At 50.0% G+C, this 17250-nt stretch overlaps 8 protein-coding genes and 1 non-coding gene across 9 annotated transcripts; 5 read left to right on the top strand and 4 right to left on the bottom strand.

The window, feature by feature from the left end:
* Positions 1-64: 64 nt before the first annotated feature.
* P175DRAFT_0497732 (zinc finger MYND domain-containing protein) lies at positions 65-1236 on the bottom strand. The gene is made up of 5 exons (XM_040896342.1): positions 1174-1236; positions 1070-1085; positions 536-1013; positions 314-472; positions 65-254 (listed from the first exon to the last, which is right to left on the bottom strand). The coding sequence occupies exons 3-5, from the start codon at positions 875-877 to the stop codon at positions 102-104; spliced, it is 654 nt and encodes a 217-aa protein (XP_040756008.1). The 5' UTR covers positions 878-1013; positions 1070-1085; positions 1174-1236; the 3' UTR covers positions 65-101.
* On the bottom strand, positions 1008-2453 carry P175DRAFT_042621 (DUF3431 domain-containing protein). Its single transcript, XM_040893149.1, has 3 exons — positions 1174-2453; positions 1070-1085; positions 1008-1013 (listed from the first exon to the last, which is right to left on the bottom strand). The coding sequence occupies exon 1, from the start codon at positions 2395-2397 to the stop codon at positions 1282-1284; it is 1116 nt and encodes a 371-aa protein (XP_040756007.1). The 5' UTR covers positions 2398-2453; the 3' UTR covers positions 1008-1013; positions 1070-1085; positions 1174-1281.
* A 1336-nt stretch (positions 2454-3789) lies between these two features.
* On the top strand, positions 3790-5420 carry P175DRAFT_0553900 (uncharacterized protein). The gene is made up of 7 exons (XM_040900523.1): positions 3790-4057; positions 4117-4136; positions 4188-4221; positions 4277-4350; positions 4419-4801; positions 4897-4992; positions 5056-5420. Exons 1-7 carry the CDS (start codon positions 3886-3888, stop codon positions 5354-5356), a joined length of 1080 nt encoding a protein of 359 aa, XP_040756006.1. The 5' UTR covers positions 3790-3885; the 3' UTR covers positions 5357-5420.
* A 248-nt stretch (positions 5421-5668) lies between these two features.
* Positions 5669-7237, top strand: P175DRAFT_0553899 (glycoside hydrolase family 43 protein). The gene is made up of 3 exons (XM_040900522.1): positions 5669-5886; positions 5952-6393; positions 6457-7237. The coding sequence occupies exons 1-3, from the start codon at positions 5755-5757 to the stop codon at positions 7080-7082; spliced, it is 1200 nt and encodes a 399-aa protein (XP_040756005.1). The 5' UTR covers positions 5669-5754; the 3' UTR covers positions 7083-7237.
* Positions 7238-7670: 433 nt separating this feature from the next.
* Positions 7671-9594, top strand: P175DRAFT_0408706 (uncharacterized protein; the record flags this gene model as incomplete). The annotated part of the gene is made up of 3 exons (XM_040893039.1): positions 7671-8084; positions 8146-8613; positions 8677-9594. Coding segments are annotated over 3 exons (1800 nt in total), but the record flags the coding sequence as incomplete, so codon positions are not given.
* Positions 9595-10079: 485 nt separating this feature from the next.
* Positions 10080-11582, bottom strand: P175DRAFT_0528108 (uncharacterized protein; the record flags this gene model as incomplete). Its single annotated transcript, XM_040899581.1, has 4 exons — positions 10080-10308; positions 10424-10537; positions 10672-11515; positions 11549-11582. 4 exons carry the CDS (start codon positions 11580-11582, stop codon positions 10080-10082), a joined length of 1221 nt encoding a protein of 406 aa, XP_040756003.1.
* Positions 11583-12569: 987 nt separating this feature from the next.
* P175DRAFT_0553896 (putative hydrolase) lies at positions 12570-15079 on the top strand. Its single transcript, XM_040900521.1, has 8 exons — positions 12570-12576; positions 12668-12959; positions 13023-13239; positions 13292-13476; positions 13526-14106; positions 14172-14312; positions 14364-14494; positions 14548-15079. Exons 2-8 carry the CDS (start codon positions 12668-12670, stop codon positions 14843-14845), a joined length of 1845 nt encoding a protein of 614 aa, XP_040756002.1. The 5' UTR covers positions 12570-12576; the 3' UTR covers positions 14846-15079.
* A 22-nt stretch (positions 15080-15101) lies between these two features.
* Positions 15102-16471, bottom strand: P175DRAFT_0470877 (putative short chain oxidoreductase/dehydrogenase). Its single transcript, XM_040895063.1, has 2 exons — positions 16070-16471; positions 15102-15982 (listed from the first exon to the last, which is right to left on the bottom strand). The coding sequence occupies exons 1-2, from the start codon at positions 16360-16362 to the stop codon at positions 15418-15420; spliced, it is 858 nt and encodes a 285-aa protein (XP_040756001.1). The 5' UTR covers positions 16363-16471; the 3' UTR covers positions 15102-15417.
* Positions 16472-16874: 403 nt separating this feature from the next.
* Positions 16875-16946, top strand: P175DRAFT_0t16. Its single transcript has one exon. It is a non-coding gene; the product is annotated as a tRNA-Glu (tRNA).
* The last annotated feature ends 304 nt before the right edge of the window (positions 16947-17250 follow it).

Genomic DNA, 17250 nt, shown 5'->3' with positions numbered 1-17250 from the left:
ATAGTCCAATCAGAAGCTAACATTGAGTCTCTTAATCAAAGCTGAATTCTTTAAGGGTATTAACCTAGGATAGTAGTGTGTATGTATGTGTGATGTTACATCTATAACCGTTTCTCTTGAGCATTTAGTAGTAGACATTTAAACTCATCTAACTCTCCCCATTGAAGGCGAAATAATGCACGCATATCTGGGTCCTGGAGCACGGCGCAGTCATCTCTATGTCCCAAGTGGCGCTTGGCTTGCTCCTGACATTCCTGTAGACATTTAGTATCTATCTGAGCTAGGTATAGAAAGGGTTATGGCAATGTCTTACCCTATTGCAATACCAAAAGAACAAGCACTGCTGACATTTATTTATGATTCTTTTTCTCGTACCACATCCGTGACAGGGTCTTTTCCCGTGGATAGGGCTACAGAATGTCTGTACCCTATCATTGAGCTCGAACAACGCCTGCATCCCAAATGGCAACACCTGGAGATCTTTCCATCAGCGATTCCCTCGCTATACCCATTGGAACAAGACCAAATTAATTACCTTGAAATGCCCAAGGTCATTCACCGCAATTCCAATCTTCCCGCCCCCCAGGGGTCTTTTGTACGGGTTTAAGATAAGAATGGCCCGACCTGGTTGTAAATTCTTCTGAGGAGGCTCATCGTGACAGGCGAAGATAACTGTGAGCCCGGCGCCATCGCTATCGCGAACAGACAATTCCACGCTAAAGAACCGAACGATTGTGGCTTGGGTGATTTCCCCTAGGAAGCACCAGGGTCTTTCTGCATATTCCCTCATTGGTGCCGCACTGATAGATAGTTCACCAGGCAGCGAGTTCAGACATGGGAAGTGGGGATTTGTTCGGAGATTTGCGAAGACGCTCATCTTGTCGCCGTCTGCTGCGGATTCTTACCCTCGCTGGGGAGGAGGCTTTATACTAATAGGATTCTCCGATATTTGTCCTGCTTGGTCCGAGTCACTGTGAAATGCTGGGATGTTTTCTGGGGGGGGTAGGTATTGACTAGGTGGTGAAGGATCAGTTATATACTTCCTGTCACTGAGGTAGTGAATACTTACTGGCATTGCTGGCAGTCTTCATGGTTTAAATGGAAATCTCCGATTAACTACATTGACACATACGGTAAGGCAAGGGAATTTCTACACTCCCGGAAGAAGCTCACCAGTATAAAATAAGGAGTTGCTGTTACTCAGTGGTCGTTGGAACATCGCATATACATCAGATCAGACCAACGAAATCGTTCTATATCCAAACGGGGGCTCATAATGCATCAGGCGTGCGAGGCAGGGACCGTGAAATCCGGAGGAATTTCATACTGGCCATAGCACCTGCCCGGTGAACTGCAATGCTCGAGATTGCACCTACCATAGAGCCGACAATAGCACTCGTCAGCCCGCGGACAGGCCAGCTGGTTCAAAGCATCCAGGTCTAGTCCACCCTCGGGAGACCCGCCGCCGGACTTGGTCAAATCCAGAAACAAAATATGCCAGATGTACGAGATGATGCGACCCGCGACACGGTCATCACGCGGGGCGATCCCCTCTCGTCGCAACGCCCGTGGGTTGCCTATCGCATGGCTCCCGTCTAGCAACCATTGCCGCAAGGCAATATACTCCGCGCGAGAGTGGTTCCACACCCTCTCCCTAGCGACCACAAATTGCGCACAGCACTGGGACCGAATAGCATCATGTCGCCCGATTGCCAACGCATCTTTGCCAAAGATCGACCTCAGGGCCTGGGGTAGCGCGGCATCGGAAGCCGCCCGGGCGTCCCATGGATCCAGCACTGATTGGAGAGACATTTGTAGACTGCCTTGCGGAGGTGTACTCGACGGACAAGTGCTAACACTCCAATCGCATCGGAGATTATGGTAACCCCACGGATCAAGTGCAGAAGACACATTCAATACAGACAGCAAGTATGCATTATCGTAATCCGGCGCATCGTTATGCCATGCCCATCGTGATCCGTGAACCAAAACAGCTCCGGCCTCAGGTATGTCGGCGTAATTATCGATGAGGAACGTTAGATAGGCCATGGACTCGTGACCTCGGTTCGCGGGGACTTGCAGATACTGGGAGCTCGGATCGGGAGGCACATCCACATTGTATATACACAGGTGGTATTTCTCGGACAGGGATTGGAGCCAGGAGGGATCTCCATCGGCTGCGACTCGAGATACGACGAGGGCGGGCTTAGAGGTATCCACAAGTCCAGGGCAGTGACCGCGGGATTCCGGCAGCGCGGCGGCGGTCGTCTGGTAACGGATTTTCGTCCATGTGAATATTTTTTTCGCGGTTGGTGGACGATTCCAGCAAATGATCAGAGAGAGAATGCCGATGAAGACGACAAGGTGGAAGAGCGACCTTCTCGTCGTCCGCCGCATCTGGACGACGTTGTTCAGCTCGTGAAGGACCCGGAGGATGGCATCAAGCAGCGAAGGGAAATATGTAAAGACGAAAGGGAAAGCCACAGGCTCTTCTGCTCTACCTATCTACCGTCTACACTCTACAGCAGCATCGGATCGCCCGGATCAAAACCCTAGACTCCTTTAGGATAGGGTTAAACTCATAGAATGGCTTGAGATGGATTCATTCCTGGACTCCTTGCCTTAAATGCCTCCTGGTTGGCGGGTCCACCCCTTCATAGACTTCCTTTTGTCCCATTTTTGCTTATCTTTTTATGCCCTTCAAAACAAGCATGTTGTTGAAGACAATACGGAGTATAAGATCTTAGCCGGGCCCATCCGGAGCGGTAATGTCATGGCCTGTCCACAACCCTTTTAATCAGATGAAGAATTGGCTTCGAGAGCTTATAGAGCTTGTATGGAGATCCTTCGCGTGAGGATCTAGATTGTAATATTCACATTATTTGTGCGTTGCATGGGCCCATTGTGGGTAGAAAGAAGCCTTTTAGCACACGCCACCACCTTGACCACTTCCGGGAAAGGAACGACCCAAAGCTAATAAAATGAAAGCCTCCTCGGTAGAGCTACTGATAGCTCCTAAAGAGAACCCACATCCAGCAAAATCTTGGCCATAAACCGCCAGCCAGCACAAGCAGCACCCAGCAAGCACTTGACGTCCTAGCTAACCAGATCATGATACCAAGAGGACACAGCCTTTCCGAATACTACTCCCTGTCCTCCGCCTTAACATTGCGGAAATCCCATGTGTCCCATGATTGTACCTCTAGTTTCAGCCCTATGCAACTCAACGTGGCCGAGAGCACCACTGCTGCTAGGAATTCTTATTTAACTTCCATTAATGTTGTTTAAGTGTCCGGGTAGGATCTGATCGAAGCGTCAAATTGACCCGAATGATGGGAATCGCTGCTATAGAAGTTTGGGAGTGGCCGATATAGCTTCACAGTTTCCAAAAGAGTAACATCGGGATCGACAGGGCAGGCCTTAAATCAACTTGAATGCTTTAAACGGACGTACGGAAGTACACGTCTCAGGCCTCCGATGCCGCCTTCACTCCGAGCTGTTAATCTTCCTGCGAACTATGGTCCCGTCATGCATTGCCTGCGAAGTCTATTAATAACACCAATGGGGGTGCTTAATTTCAGTGTCTAGACCTCAAGAATATTTCCCTAGCCAGTGTCCATGGTCTCGGGCAAGAGATTTTATGGGACATACCAACCTTAACTAACATCATCAATGCTAAGGCGACCTGCGTTGCCCCCGGAAACCATGATGCGATGGCGTTGAATCAAATACTTACGGCTCACGGTAGGTTCAGAGATGGCGTGACCAGATAGATATCTCCCGTTCCTTTTTAAATTGACGGGTTCTCTGGATTTTCAAAGATGTCAGTATGGATTGCGATTATGCACATTCAAGATGCCGTGAACATATTGCTAGAATCCAAGTATGGAGATGGCGATGATCGTTGAGCGAGCTGGGTCTACGCCGCCGATACATCCGCACCTACGCACAGCAAACATCGTCTTAGCTTCCATCGGGATTACAATTAGTACCAGCTGTATCATGATGCGGATTTATGCAAAGGCTCGCTTACTAGAAAAATTGTGGTGGGATGATAGTAAGTTGCTCTTTGCAAGAAACCCGCCGTGAAACGAACTGACATCTAATTCTACTGAGTGTGTATCATAATTGCCTGGGTATGAGAGCCCTCTTCTTTCCCGGTCATGGGAATTGACTGACCCAGATAGATCTGTCTTTTGGCAGCCCAGGTTCTTATTATAGGTATGAATCTCCTTCCCCGTTGTCGACTGGACTATTTCTAACCGAGGATGTCTAGTTGGTTATGCTGATGAGCTCATTGGAGTCCCGTTATGGTCCCTTACTCAAGGAACTCTAGACAACTATCGAAAGGTAGTAAGATATATATATATATATACATCTATATATATTTCAAATTACCCTCCTAACGTCTTGATCAGTTAGTGGCAGCAACCTGGGCGATCTATTCCGCCGGCCTCGCATTCTCCAAGTTCGCCGTGTTAATGCTCTATTGCCTTCTCGTCAGGAAAACCCATGACCATAGAAGGATATACATAGTATATATCACAGCCGCCTTCATTGGAGCTAGCACTATCGCCTTGATCCTTGGTCTCATGTTGTCTTGCAAACCGATCAGCGCTGGATGGCAGGGAAATAACCCCGGAGCTTGCCTGTGGCGAACCTATGTTTACCTCGCAATGGCTATCAAGAACATCATTGCCGACGTTATGTTAATCCTTATCCCGATTCCAATGGTGCGGGAATTATCTTTACCACTTACTCAGAAAGTAGGATTGATGTTCATGTTTGGGATTGGATGTTTGTGAGTTGACCCCCCCCCCCAATCGATTGAATTCTCCATGCCCACAATATCTGCTTCAAATTTTTTATAAACTAGCTGACTGATGTGCTATCTAGGACTCTCATTACGAGCTTTGCTCGCCTAGCAGCTATCATCACTATCGTCGGAAAAATGGAGCAGTCACACAACCTTGGCCTTGCATTTATGTTTGTGTAAGCATGAATACTTCAGTGGAGATATTGCCTCTATAAGAACTAATATTGGCTCCTTTACAGGACTATTGAGGCGAACTTCATCCTCATTTGCGCGACGCTTCCATACCTACGCCAGTTTTGCCGCCATTACTGTTCCCGGTGGATTGGCGCATGCGACAGTAGGAGCTCTGATAGACGGACGTCCAGCAACTCCAGGAAAGAGCAAAGGCCTGGTCCCGTCGGGCATCATTATGATGTTGAGATCGGTATACAGCGTGGAAGTGGCTCTCATACTATGGAGGAGTCAGGGCAAAAAAGTGAGGACTCTATTATTCCGCACCCTAATGAAACTTTTTACCCGTCACCAGCGAGCGCATCATAGAGAAAGACACCTTTAGACGATGAATGACCCATGTTCTTGTGTCCTCTTTTGAGTAAGGGTGAAGTGAATAAAAAGTCGCTTTGGGTATATAGACCGGATAACGTTCAATGCACCTGTTTTGATAGATATTATCCCTTTCCCCCCCTCTGTCTCTCCGGTATGAAACTAGGAATGCCTAACACTTAGGGTATTGCCGATCAAAATTTCGGGCTAATAAATAGAGTCGCAACGCGCGGGTGGGATGAATTGTAAAATTCAATTCTAAATGGACCCTCGATTTCAGCCAAGGACTGAGGTTCCATTTGTCTTCAGGCGTGCATGCGTATCCCGTCCGGTTGTCCAGTTAGTTTTGTCAATGCCCGTGAAATGATACCCTCAATGCTACCGAGAACCTCCACATGGACGAACGAATGCAGTGTCTCTCCGGCGGGGTGAAACGACCTCTAACAAGCCACAACATGTGGTATGCTGCAGAAAAGTCAATTCCTTCAATGAGAGACATTCCCGATTCCTCCCTCGGACGGAAATTCGTCGGGCCAAGCTAAGTCTTTCCCGGGTTGCCGTCTGCTAACCGTAGAGTACAAGTAGGTAGTAGATCTTTGCTACCGGGAGACGAGGAACGCGAAGAGAAGACGAAACCGGCGGCCTTGAGCAACATCTGGTCACCATTGAAATCATGAGGTGGAATTTCCCAAACATCGCAACAGCCCTTCTAGGGTGCTTGTCTGTTCTACCATCTGCTTTTGGGTGGACGAATCCGATCCGCAACCCTGGAGGGAGCGATCCTTTCGTTGCATATTCCGGGGGCTATTACTACCTGCTCACGACATCATGGACGAATGTGGAAATCGCACGGTCAACGACTGTAGCCGGTCTTAAGACTGCAGCCAAAAAGGTCGTGTACTCTTCTACTACGGCCTCAAGATGTTGCAACGTCTGGGCCCCAGAGGTACACTATCTTGGTGGCAAATGGTACATCTATTTCACCGCAGGCAATGCCGACAATCTGGATGGACAGCGGCTGCATGTTTTGTCTGGTGAGTAAATCGGCGCTCCTGTCCATCCTGTGGCTCATGAATTATGTGACTGAAACGCAACAGGCGGCAGAACCCCTTGGGATGATTATACCTACACCGGCCAGCTGACGAAGGAATGGTCGATTGACGCCTCTGTCCTCCGCTTCAACGCCTGGGGCAACTTCTTGATGTTTTCCTGCTTCCATGGCGCTAAATATCAGTCAATCTGCCTGCAGCAGCTGGGCTCCGACTACGTCTCTCTCACAGGAGAGATTCATGTCATTTCCCAACCGACCCTGCCTTTCGAAAAGAACAGCCACCCGGTGAACGAAGGTCCTGTCGCTCTGTACTTCAACGGAGTGACATATATTGTGTACTCGGCCTCCTACTGCTGGTCGCCTGACTACTGTCTTGGGCAGTTAACTTGGGATGGCACCAGTGATCCGCGAACAGCCGCTGCATGGACCAAGCATAATGGATGTGTTTTGTCGTCTGCCAACGGCAATTACGGAACCGGCCATAACTCTTTCTTCCTGAGTCCCGACGGAACCGAAACTTGGATTGCCTATCATGCAACGAGCAACAGTGCTGGAGCGTGCGATAACAGCCGATACACCATGATTCAATCGATTGGAAAGCATACAAACGGCACACCGAATTTCGGAAAGCCTGCCCATTGGTCTCATGCGTATGGCGAACCATCTTCGTAGAAGGGAGATACTCTGGGAGTGATATGAAAGACACTCCTGCATCAGTGGAAGTTTAGTATCTTGGTGTCAATGGTGAATAGCAGGGCCATCCTATACTGCTCATGTTGAATGATAGCAACTAGCTAAATAACTCTTCCTTCTTTCTGTGCTTTTTGGCCCTTTTCTGGCTAGACACACTATATTTCGAGCATCTTGATATTTAATATATTCTATATATATTAGTACCCTTCTGTATTAGCTCCGATTTGGGTGCTTGGTGGTTTAGATCGACACTCCAAAGGTACGATTAATTTCGGGCTCGGGGGTAAAATCTTAGCAAAAGACCCCGAGCGGACGAAAAGTGACTCATCTACGGGTGTAAAAGTGTCCGAGGAAGAAGAAGTAGTTTGTTTGTTACATTCAACAGCGCTAAAAAAAAAACCTGGCCATATATGTATCCTTAGCAACGACCTTAGAGTGAAAACTAATACTCGTAACCCCCCCAGCTAAGAGACCTCTCATGCTAGAATGGGATCAGATTCAACTACAACTGACTCCGCGCGGACCTCTCACTCCGACCCCGAGGCAGACTTAGCTCTCTTAACCCTGAGTTCCGGGGCTGGTCGAACCGTTCCACGTTCATGTTACGCCTGCAGCAGCAGAAAGATCAAGTGTGACAAGAGGGAGCCATGCTCTGCTTGTACCCGGACCAACAGAGCTTGCACCTATCCACCCTCCGGTCCACGTAAGCGGCGGACTAGGAGAACGATCATGGCGGATATGGCATCTCGGATTGCCATGTTAGAGAAGTCCCTGGCCAAAATGAAAGAAGAAGGTACCTCAATTCCCGAAGGGTCTCTGCCGAGTGCTACTACTACACATGTTGCTCCACGAGCACAACCGGTGTCTATACAGCCCGGCAACCCAAGCGAGAGAGAGAAACCGGGAGAAGACATTCTCGTGCAGAAAGGCTCTTCCACGCAGTACTTCAATGAGGTTCTGCTATCCAGAGTGATCGAAGAGGTTAGATTCACCAATACCATAGTAACCATCGATCTAAATCATTTCCTGACCCTCTGGATAGGAAGGAAATGTCCGATCTGTGTTGACCCCACCTCATATAACAGCACCGCACCCCCCCGTATCCTCCCCCTTTAATGCACTAGGGATCCTGTCCTCCCCTTGCCCGTCACTGGTTCCTGCTAATCTCCATCCCCCGAAACGACTGGCTGTGGGGCTCTGGAACATTTATGTGGAAAACGTAGAGGTGTGCACGGGGTTAAAGATGTTGCACCTGCCTACCGATCAGGTCAGGGTATATTCCACGATTGAGGACCCTGGGTCGGCATCCACAGAGAATCTTGCCCTGTGCTTTGCTATATACTTCGCCTCCACAGTCTCCCTTGATGCCCCAGATGCACAGATAACTCTGGGGCAAGATACTGATACGCTCTTGCTGCGGTTTAAGATTGGTCTGGAACAGGCGTTAGCTCATGGGGACTTCTTAGACCGTCCAACCATCACTGGACTGCATGCCCTAGCCATATATTTGGTATCAGCCCCCCTCAAAGTTTCGTGTATTTCGCCCCAAGGTTCAGGCTAACGATAGGTATAGTCCGTGCTACGGGTTCACAATCGCGGGAAGGGAATATGGATTCTGAACGGCCTGGCAATCCGTATCGCTAAATCGCTAGGTCTTCATCGTGATGGAGCGCAGCTCGGGCTATCGGTTTTTGACTCGGAGATTCGTCGCCGTCTGTGGTGGCATCTCGTCAGTCGCGATAGCCGTGCGGGCGAAGACTACGGCCTAGAAAACACCAACAGCTTATTGATGGCCTCGGATGTGAGCCTACCCATCAATGTTGCAGATTCCGAGCTTTATCCGGAGATGCAGCACCTGCCTGAACCCAGGGAGGGCTGGACACCTATGACCTTTTCTTTGGTCTATATTGCTCTAGCGAAATCTATGCAGAGATTGGCGACCATCGCGGCGTCCTCCCGGCCGTCTTCCCCGCCCAGCGAGGATACCAGAGCACGCATTGTCAAAGAGACCGAGATGCAGGTGGAAAAGTTACTGCATTATTGCAATCCTGTCATACCGCCGCAACGTTTGACACTCTTGTGCTCGCGGTTCCTCCTCCGCAAACTTGACTTTGTCACGCGACTGCAATGGATTTTATTGAAGCGCTCCGATCCTGACGTGGACTTTGCCACGGAAGAGAACCTCCAAGTGGCATTGGAACTCCTCGAAACAAATATTTATCACAAAGATCCGCTGTTGATTCAGTTCGCTTGGGTCTACAAGGCTTACCCACAATACCACGTTGCGTTGTATATCCTCTCCCATCTTTCCGTGAAGCCCGAGGGCCCCAATGTTGAGAGAGCATGGGAGGAAATTGACAAGCTATTCGGGTACGATCTTTTGGATAAATTCACCAGTGGGTTTGGGTCAAAGGCCGCAGTTCTAGCTGCCCTGAGGACAAAGGCTCTGGCAGTCAGAGAAAGGGTTCAAAGGCAGGATCCCGAGGGCGATACTACTGCTAAGACTCGCTGCTGGATCCCTAGCATGATTTCCCGAGCAAGTGTATCGTCATCCAGCAGCCTTCCAACGTATCTCCCGGCAAATTCTGAAGGTGCTGAACTAGACCTGGGTGGCACGGAGGGTTTCCCAGATTGGACAACATTAGTTCAAGGATTCCACCTTCATGGCCACGATGATTTCTGGCAATAACTACGCCATGGAATGGTAAACAAGGCGCCTAGATTTCATCTGACTGGCGAAATCATGCCCCGACTTTTCTTTCAATTAACAGACGCGTCAAGATTGTTCGGACAACTATCACTCGAAACAATACATATAAATGATATGCGCATGTCGTACTCAACTCTAGCCTGGCCTCTAAACCACGTTGCTACCGAAGTATCCCTCGGATCAGGTAAACTTCATTGATCACATTAGCTGTAACCAGGGTTTCAAGCCATGTGGGTGGACGCTGGGATACGAGCATGGTAAAGTCGTCAAGTAGCAATTATTGCTGCCCTTAGATTCCACTTTGCCTCCTTCCTCTTCAACGTTTCCTGCAGTGCAGCAAAATTCCGCTTCATAGCTGGAGTATTGAATTCCTCCCCAGTAACAAGTGGGTATACTTCTTCCGGGGCCCCTTGGATCAGGGCATCCTTGCACGGCTGATTGAAAAGGGCAATACTGTACCGGTCTCCGGAGAAATCCCCGGGCTCGGATGGGACCCTGACACGACGGAAAGTTGAATTTGCAGCGATCATCAGACCACGACATTAGAAGGTTTCCCCGATATTGCAAACAATTCTCGCCCGTGAGGAGCCTCCAACCAACTTGTGTCCACCCATCGCCAATGCCAAATTCCGTGACCACCTCTCGTCCAGGACAGATCTCCAGCCCGCTCTGGCCTGCCTTCTGGAACAGCAGGGTGAGCAAGTCCCAGTCCGCATGGGCATCCCTGCGCGGTGGTATGTTCTCCCATCGGATTCCCCGCGGAAGGGCAAAATAGTGCAGGTTCGCTGACGCGTGGCCCGGGTGACCAGCTTCATTCGGGGTGAATATGCCTGCCTCCTCTCTTCCCAACTCGCCGACCTCAGCGCAGGTAGAATATGAGGCGGAATTGGTGGTGGCGTGTATCCGTTGTAGCCATGCATGGGGATCATGATCGCATAGTCTGCAACCGATGCAATCTCCACCAGCATGTGAAGGCGATCGGTTAACTTCCATTGTAAAGAATCCACAACATCGAGATTCATAGGACGATGAGCGGCCAGTCGCTGCAGGAGGGGGGCGCGTAGTGCATTGACATGGACAATCACCCAGCGATGCGCGCGCTCTGCGACTACCTGGAAATGAGCAACGATAAACTGAAGCCACAGCCGTGTCACACTGACAGGCGGTTCTTGATCAATCATGCGCTGCCGGTTAATCATTACTTCCAGCTCCTCCCAGTGTCCCCAGAGCAGGTGAAATGTGTCCCGCATGTTCTTCGCCACGCGCGGCTGGTTGAGATATTCCCAGGCTGCAACCACAGCCGATCGAGATTGGCAGGCAATATCAAAATGATCCTCCTGGTCGAGACCCTTCTCCTTCCACCGCTGCTCCGAGAGAGGTATGATCCCTTCGCACGTACGATTCTTCATGGATTGAATATTCTTCCCAACAACAAGACATAGCCTATCGCTGTCCTCGACAGACCCGACACGACTCATGACGCGTTCAGATATCGGCCGGCCATCCTCGTCACCTTCCGGACTTGCATGCAAGTATTGCATGTCATCTGGATTTAGTTTTTCCAATGCAGTCTCTTTGCCATTCGGGAGTATACCGGAGAAGCAAAACTCCAGAAAATGCACCGCCGTCTGCGGCTCCATCAGTCGATCAACTATATCCCGTGGAGGTTTTTTGACCGAGATTAGCCACCATTTGTGTCGGTCTAACGGGTCGATCAGGACGAGTTTTCACACACCAATTTCCAGGTCCTGGCTCTGACGGTGAACCATCGTGGCAACATTGTTCCCCTGATTCCCGGTGGACTCTATATGGCCCTCAATCACCGAATCCACGAGGGGGAAATTGAAGCTAATGGGGCTGCCGGCCGCGCTAAAGACGGTGTTGCCTGGTCTGCCTGTTTGCTAAAGCTCTCTTGTTATTGTGTCTCGATCGTGAAGCCTTTAAGAAGCTTGATGCAGAGATTTCTCCGTTCCCCTGAATGGTTGGTCCTCATTCAGCGTCATCTCCAATGATGGATTCAGACCGAGTCCGTAGCCACTCCCTAGAAATAAATAGTATTCTTGAAAACCTCATTCCGGAAAGATGCGAGAGGGCCCCTGGGCACACGATTGTCACTTGGTTGCGGGCTAATACCAGCAATATAAGAAATGAATTTCATAGTAGGATCTACTCCGGTAAGTCCCATAAGCTCAAGCGCTCTCCTATTCATGAGATCCTAATACAATCAATCCCTCAATCACCTTACAGCTGGGTGTGTCGAGTGACCCCTTATGCAGCCTGTACTATGCAGGGGATCGACATTGTAGCAGCACAGGCTTTCACTAGCCCATGACAGCCTTACAGGCATCGTTGGCACTCAGGGGTAAAGTGTTGGATGCGAAATGCCTAGCGCACCATGGAGAATGAGTATTTCACGGCATCATCTTCTTCTATTGCCCATGAGGTGCTACCTCTGCCACGAAACAGCGTCAAGCATCTCACTAATTCCAGTTTGACCTTAAAACTGGCGCCAACGGCTGATCCCAAGGAGATCGCCGGCGATTCCCTAAAGATCCACTCTAATAAAAGTCCAACCCGCTAATGGCATATGAGTCCATCAATCACACTCCGTGGAGAGTGCCGGGAGATTACACCAGAGGAGGATGTACTCGCAATGCCCGGGGGGGGCTTGATGAGGAGAGCCCATACAATCTCGGGGATTATAATGAACGAATAGAAATAATCTGGTCTTGAGTACAAGGCGGATGAGAGGGGGTCGTTCAGGTATGTGAGTTAGTTACATATTGAAGTACTCCGTAGTATAAAGAACGGCCCATCATCCCACTGACTATCCGCACCACACGGCCGTCGGAAGATGTTGCGAATCTTCTTCTTCCCCTTGCTGGCAATCGCCGGCCTCGGTAGCGCCATAACCCCCTACGTGCCTCAAACACCTCCCTTGACCACGCCATGGACGGACAACGTCGGGACCAGCCCTTGGCCGGAGTATCCCCGGCCGCAACTGGAACGGGCACAATGGCAGAATCTGAACGGTATCTGGCAGTACCGCAACGCGTCTGGCGCGTCTGCAATCGAGAATCCGCCCTTCGGTGAGACTCTGGACAACGAAGTGCTGGTTCCCTCATGCCTTGAGAGTGGCCTGTCCGGTAATACCTCTTAGTCTTCTTTCCGTCGGGTGATACTAACGGGGTATACTAAACAACGTACAGGTCTGCAGGGAAGATATGCTTTATATTCTTGGCTATCCACCAATTTCACCGTCCCTCCCAGATGGCAGAGGCAGAATATTCTAGTAAACTTCGGTGCTGTCGACTATGAAGCAACCGTCTTCATCAACCGGCAAAAAGTAGCTTTCCACCGTGGAGGTTACTTTGAATTCACAGTTGACGCAACTGAATATATTACCTTCAATGGAACAAATGAACTGTATGTCGTCTTGAATGCCATATCAGGAGAAACTGTTAATCACAATATCAAGGCTTGTCTTTGTACATGACCCAACGGAGGGGGAGGGAGCCGTTATCCCGATTGGCAAGCAGCGGCTGTCACCCTCACATATCTTCTACACACCCTGTAGCGGGATCTGGCAAACTGTGTGGATCGAAGCTGCGCCAGCAGACTACATTACCCGACTCGATCTAACGGCCGACATGCAAGGCGTTGGTAGGGACAAGCGTACTGGTCAGAGGGCGCGCTAGCTAATGAAGTGTAGTGACCGTCACTGTCTACAGTGCATCCGGAAACAACACTCCTGTCGTGGTGTCTGTCCAGGATGGTGACCATACGATCGCGTCGCAAAATGGCACGGCAAACCAACAATTCAAGTTTACGGCCGACGGTGTGAGGCTATGGTCACCGGATACACCTGATCTATACAACATAAGCGTCACCATGGGTCGTGACCAGGTCGGTAGCTACACGGGTTTCCGCACCATATCCAAGGGTACAGTGAATGGGGTAGTCCGCCCCTTAGTGAACGGCGAGTTCATGTTCCTTTTTGGCACTTTGGACCAGGGATACTGGCCCGACGGCATCTACACCCCTCCGAACCGAGACGCAATGATCTATGATCTCAAGGTGCTGAAAGATCTCGGATTCAACATGCTTCGAAAGCATATCAAGGTCGAGCCCGCACTCTTCTACCGTGCTTGTGATGAGCTGGGTCTCCTAGTTATCCAGGATATGCCTGCTCTCTTTCTCGCGCAGCCCAATGCCAACCAACAGCAAGAATTCACGCGCCAGCTAGGGTTGATGGTCAATCAACTCAAGAACTACCCATGCATTTTTACCTGGGTAAGCAACGCTCTTCCATATCGGCCGGCCGGACCTAACATGGGCTATTTATTACATTCCGTTAGGTAATATACAACGAAGGATGGGGCCAGCCCTCTACATGGCATCCGGAATTTGGTCTCACGGACATGGTGAAGAAACTAGATTCGACTCGTCTGGTCGATGCGGCTTCAGGCTGGTTCGACCACGGAGCTGGTGACTTCAGCGTAAGTTTCTTTCTAAACTAGCCCTGGGATCAGATGACTGAGTAAATCCAGGACAATCATCACTATGCGAATCCCCAATGTGGATCTCCCTTCTACTCTCGGTCCTCGAGGCCCTATGACCCCAACCGCATCGGCATTCAAGGTGAATTCGGCGGCATTGGCAACAACGTGACAATTGAAAAGTAACACCCGCCTTTCCTTCGATTCTCCGGAAGTGATGCTAATATTTGAAAAGTCTTTGGAACGTCCAAGCGGCAATCAACACCATCGATCAGACCTACGAGTTAGACGCTACCATTGACGTGTGGAACTATCGGAGTCACACTCTTCTCAGCGAGCTCCGCGACCAGATTCAACGATTCTCATGCAGTGTTGCGGTCTGGACCCAGACTACTGATGTTGAAGGCGAGCTGAATGGGTTAATGACCTATGACCGACGGTTGAAGCGGGTCAACGAGGCACAATGGAAGGCAGATATCAACAATCTGTACACGGCAGCTAAGCAACGCGCCACTGTCCATTCAGAGCTGTGAAGGAGGGTTTCATCTCATTGACGTATATTATTATTATCTTAATATAGCGCATTTGATTCTTTTTGTAACTAAATAGGTAGTTTGAGTCTTGAACCCTTGAGGGCTGGGAAGTTCAATCAGGTCAGGTCATCTGTTAGGTACCTACATCCATGTAAACGTGAGGTGGGCAACCCTACTTTTGATTCCAGTTTGTTCTGCAGTGATCACTTTATATAGAACTACAGATAATCTGAGCACTTGTATGTTTGGTTCTGATGCTATACTCAATACAGCTGCGCACGATGTGAACCCTAAGCTACCAGCCGGGCTTGACCAAGTACTCTACGTATGTCTGGCTCGAAACTTTCTCTCCCGTAAAAAGAGCCCGTATCGAAGACACCCAAGTATGGTTATACACTCATCAAAACTACAGAGAAGAAAGGAAGCCTTCTCGTTTCCGTTTCCGTGAGTGAGAGAGGACAAGTCAAGGCCAGATACTACTACTAACTGTTAGACTTATTTTGTATTTCATCTCATAACGTCACCCTTATGCTTGCGCTCTGTAATTCCAATCCATTCATTCTACAGCCCGTTCAAAAATTCGTGCTCATGGCCAAATCCCGCGACATTTCCAGATCCTGCGAGACGCTCTTCAGCTTCCCTTCCAGCCTCTGTACACAGTCAGGACCTAGCGGCAATCGCAAGATCTTGCCCTTCAATCCTCCGGCCTGTCCTTCTCCGGTAATAACCTCCATTAACCCCTTTACAGCCTTGAGAGGATCCCCCTTTTGGTGCCCCTGCATTGAATCGAATCTGCCCAGAGCAATATCCACCGGTCCGCCTTGGTACGGCTCCGAGAGGCCCGTTTCATTCCTTTGCACGGCGGAAAGGAAATTCGTGCGGAATGCGCCAGGCTCCACAATCAGGACCGCGATGTTAAAGGGGGCGAGCTCGCGCGCCAGCGCCTCCGACATTCCCTCCAGGGCGAATTTGCTTGCCGCGTAGAATCCACACGATGGCAGCCCGTCTTGCCCGGCGATACTGCTGATATTGACAATAGTTCCGCTACCACGGGCGCGCAGCGCAGGGAGAAACGCACGGATGAGTCGCACGGGCCCGTAAAAGTTCGTCTCCATCTGGCGGTATATTTCCTCCTCTCTGTCAAGCAGGTCATTAGTCCTCGGTTTGGCGATTCCGGAGAGCCGGGGGGGGGGGGGGGGGGTTCGGGAATCTGGACTCGCTTACTTGATGTCCTCTACCGCGCCCAGTAATGAGTACCCGGCGTTGTTGACTAGAACGTCGATGTGACCATACAACCTAAGCGCCTGGTTTGCGACTTCGGGGACGGCCTCTGCGTTTGTTACGTCCAACTCAAGGACCTTGCCTCCTTTCTCTTGGATTTGACGGACAGCTTCCGCGGACCTGGTTGCGTTGCGGACGGTTCCGATGACCTGGTGGCCGGCCCCAAGGGCGTGCAGGGAGAGATCCAGGCCGAAGCCGGAGGAGGCGCCTGTGATGAACCACACGAGAGGAGCCATTTCGTATTCTGGATGTAGGTATCTACTCAGGTGTCCCGGAACCCTCTTGCCGGGAGGTACCGTATAGATAAATATCAAGTCTTCTTCGGAATTAGAGGTGGAGATATGTAAAGCCGGTGCGGAGATATTGATGGCGACTCCACTGTCAGCCGCGAGTGGGTATTTCTTTCTGACTCATGAGGTTATATTAATTAACTACGAGTAGCACGTCACGTCGATCTAGAAATCCTTCCACGGGATAGCTACGATATGTTCCTCCATACTGGAAACCCCCCCCCCCACCAAGCCGACCAGGAGGAATTCATGACGAAGGACGGGTCGCACAGGTCTAAAGGCCGAGTATTCTAATGGGTGTAAATTCGTGTAGACAGGGACAAGAGCAGGAGGAAAGGCTTCTTTGCAACTCACAGTCTAATAGGCCCTAGAGCACGTTCTAAGGTCGTCGTCTTATCGTGATGTGGTCTTTGGCCTGCCTTGTTAATCGTTTATTCTGTCTCCATTCTATCCAGTAATCCGATATGGTGTAATGGTTAACATCGCCGTCTCTCACACGGCAGCTCGGGGTTCGATTCCCCGTATCGGAATCACAACATCCATTTCTTTTTTTCTCACTTTTTTCATATTAGTCGTCCTTCTTTAATGCCATCTAAATTGGATATATATAATTGCTCCAAACAGACAAATTTAGCTGGATCCCCATCTAGAGTCCAGTCAATTCCAGCACAGGAAACCTGGGGTAAGATTCGGGAGAAATGACATGTGCATGTGCATGATAATGCCAGGGTCAAAGGATGAGAAGGACGAGTACCCTGGCCGAAGCAATCACGAGTCCCGCGGTTCGCATCTTGCCTCGGGGGCTATTTTGAAGACATTGCTACGGTCCATTAC

Source organism: Aspergillus ochraceoroseus (assembly GCF_002846915.1).
Source record: "Aspergillus ochraceoroseus IBT 24754 chromosome Unknown P175scaffold_1, whole genome shotgun sequence".
Taxonomy (NCBI): Eukaryota; Fungi; Ascomycota; class Eurotiomycetes; order Eurotiales; family Aspergillaceae; genus Aspergillus; species Aspergillus ochraceoroseus.
This window is presented reverse-complemented; position numbering and strand designations above follow the sequence as displayed.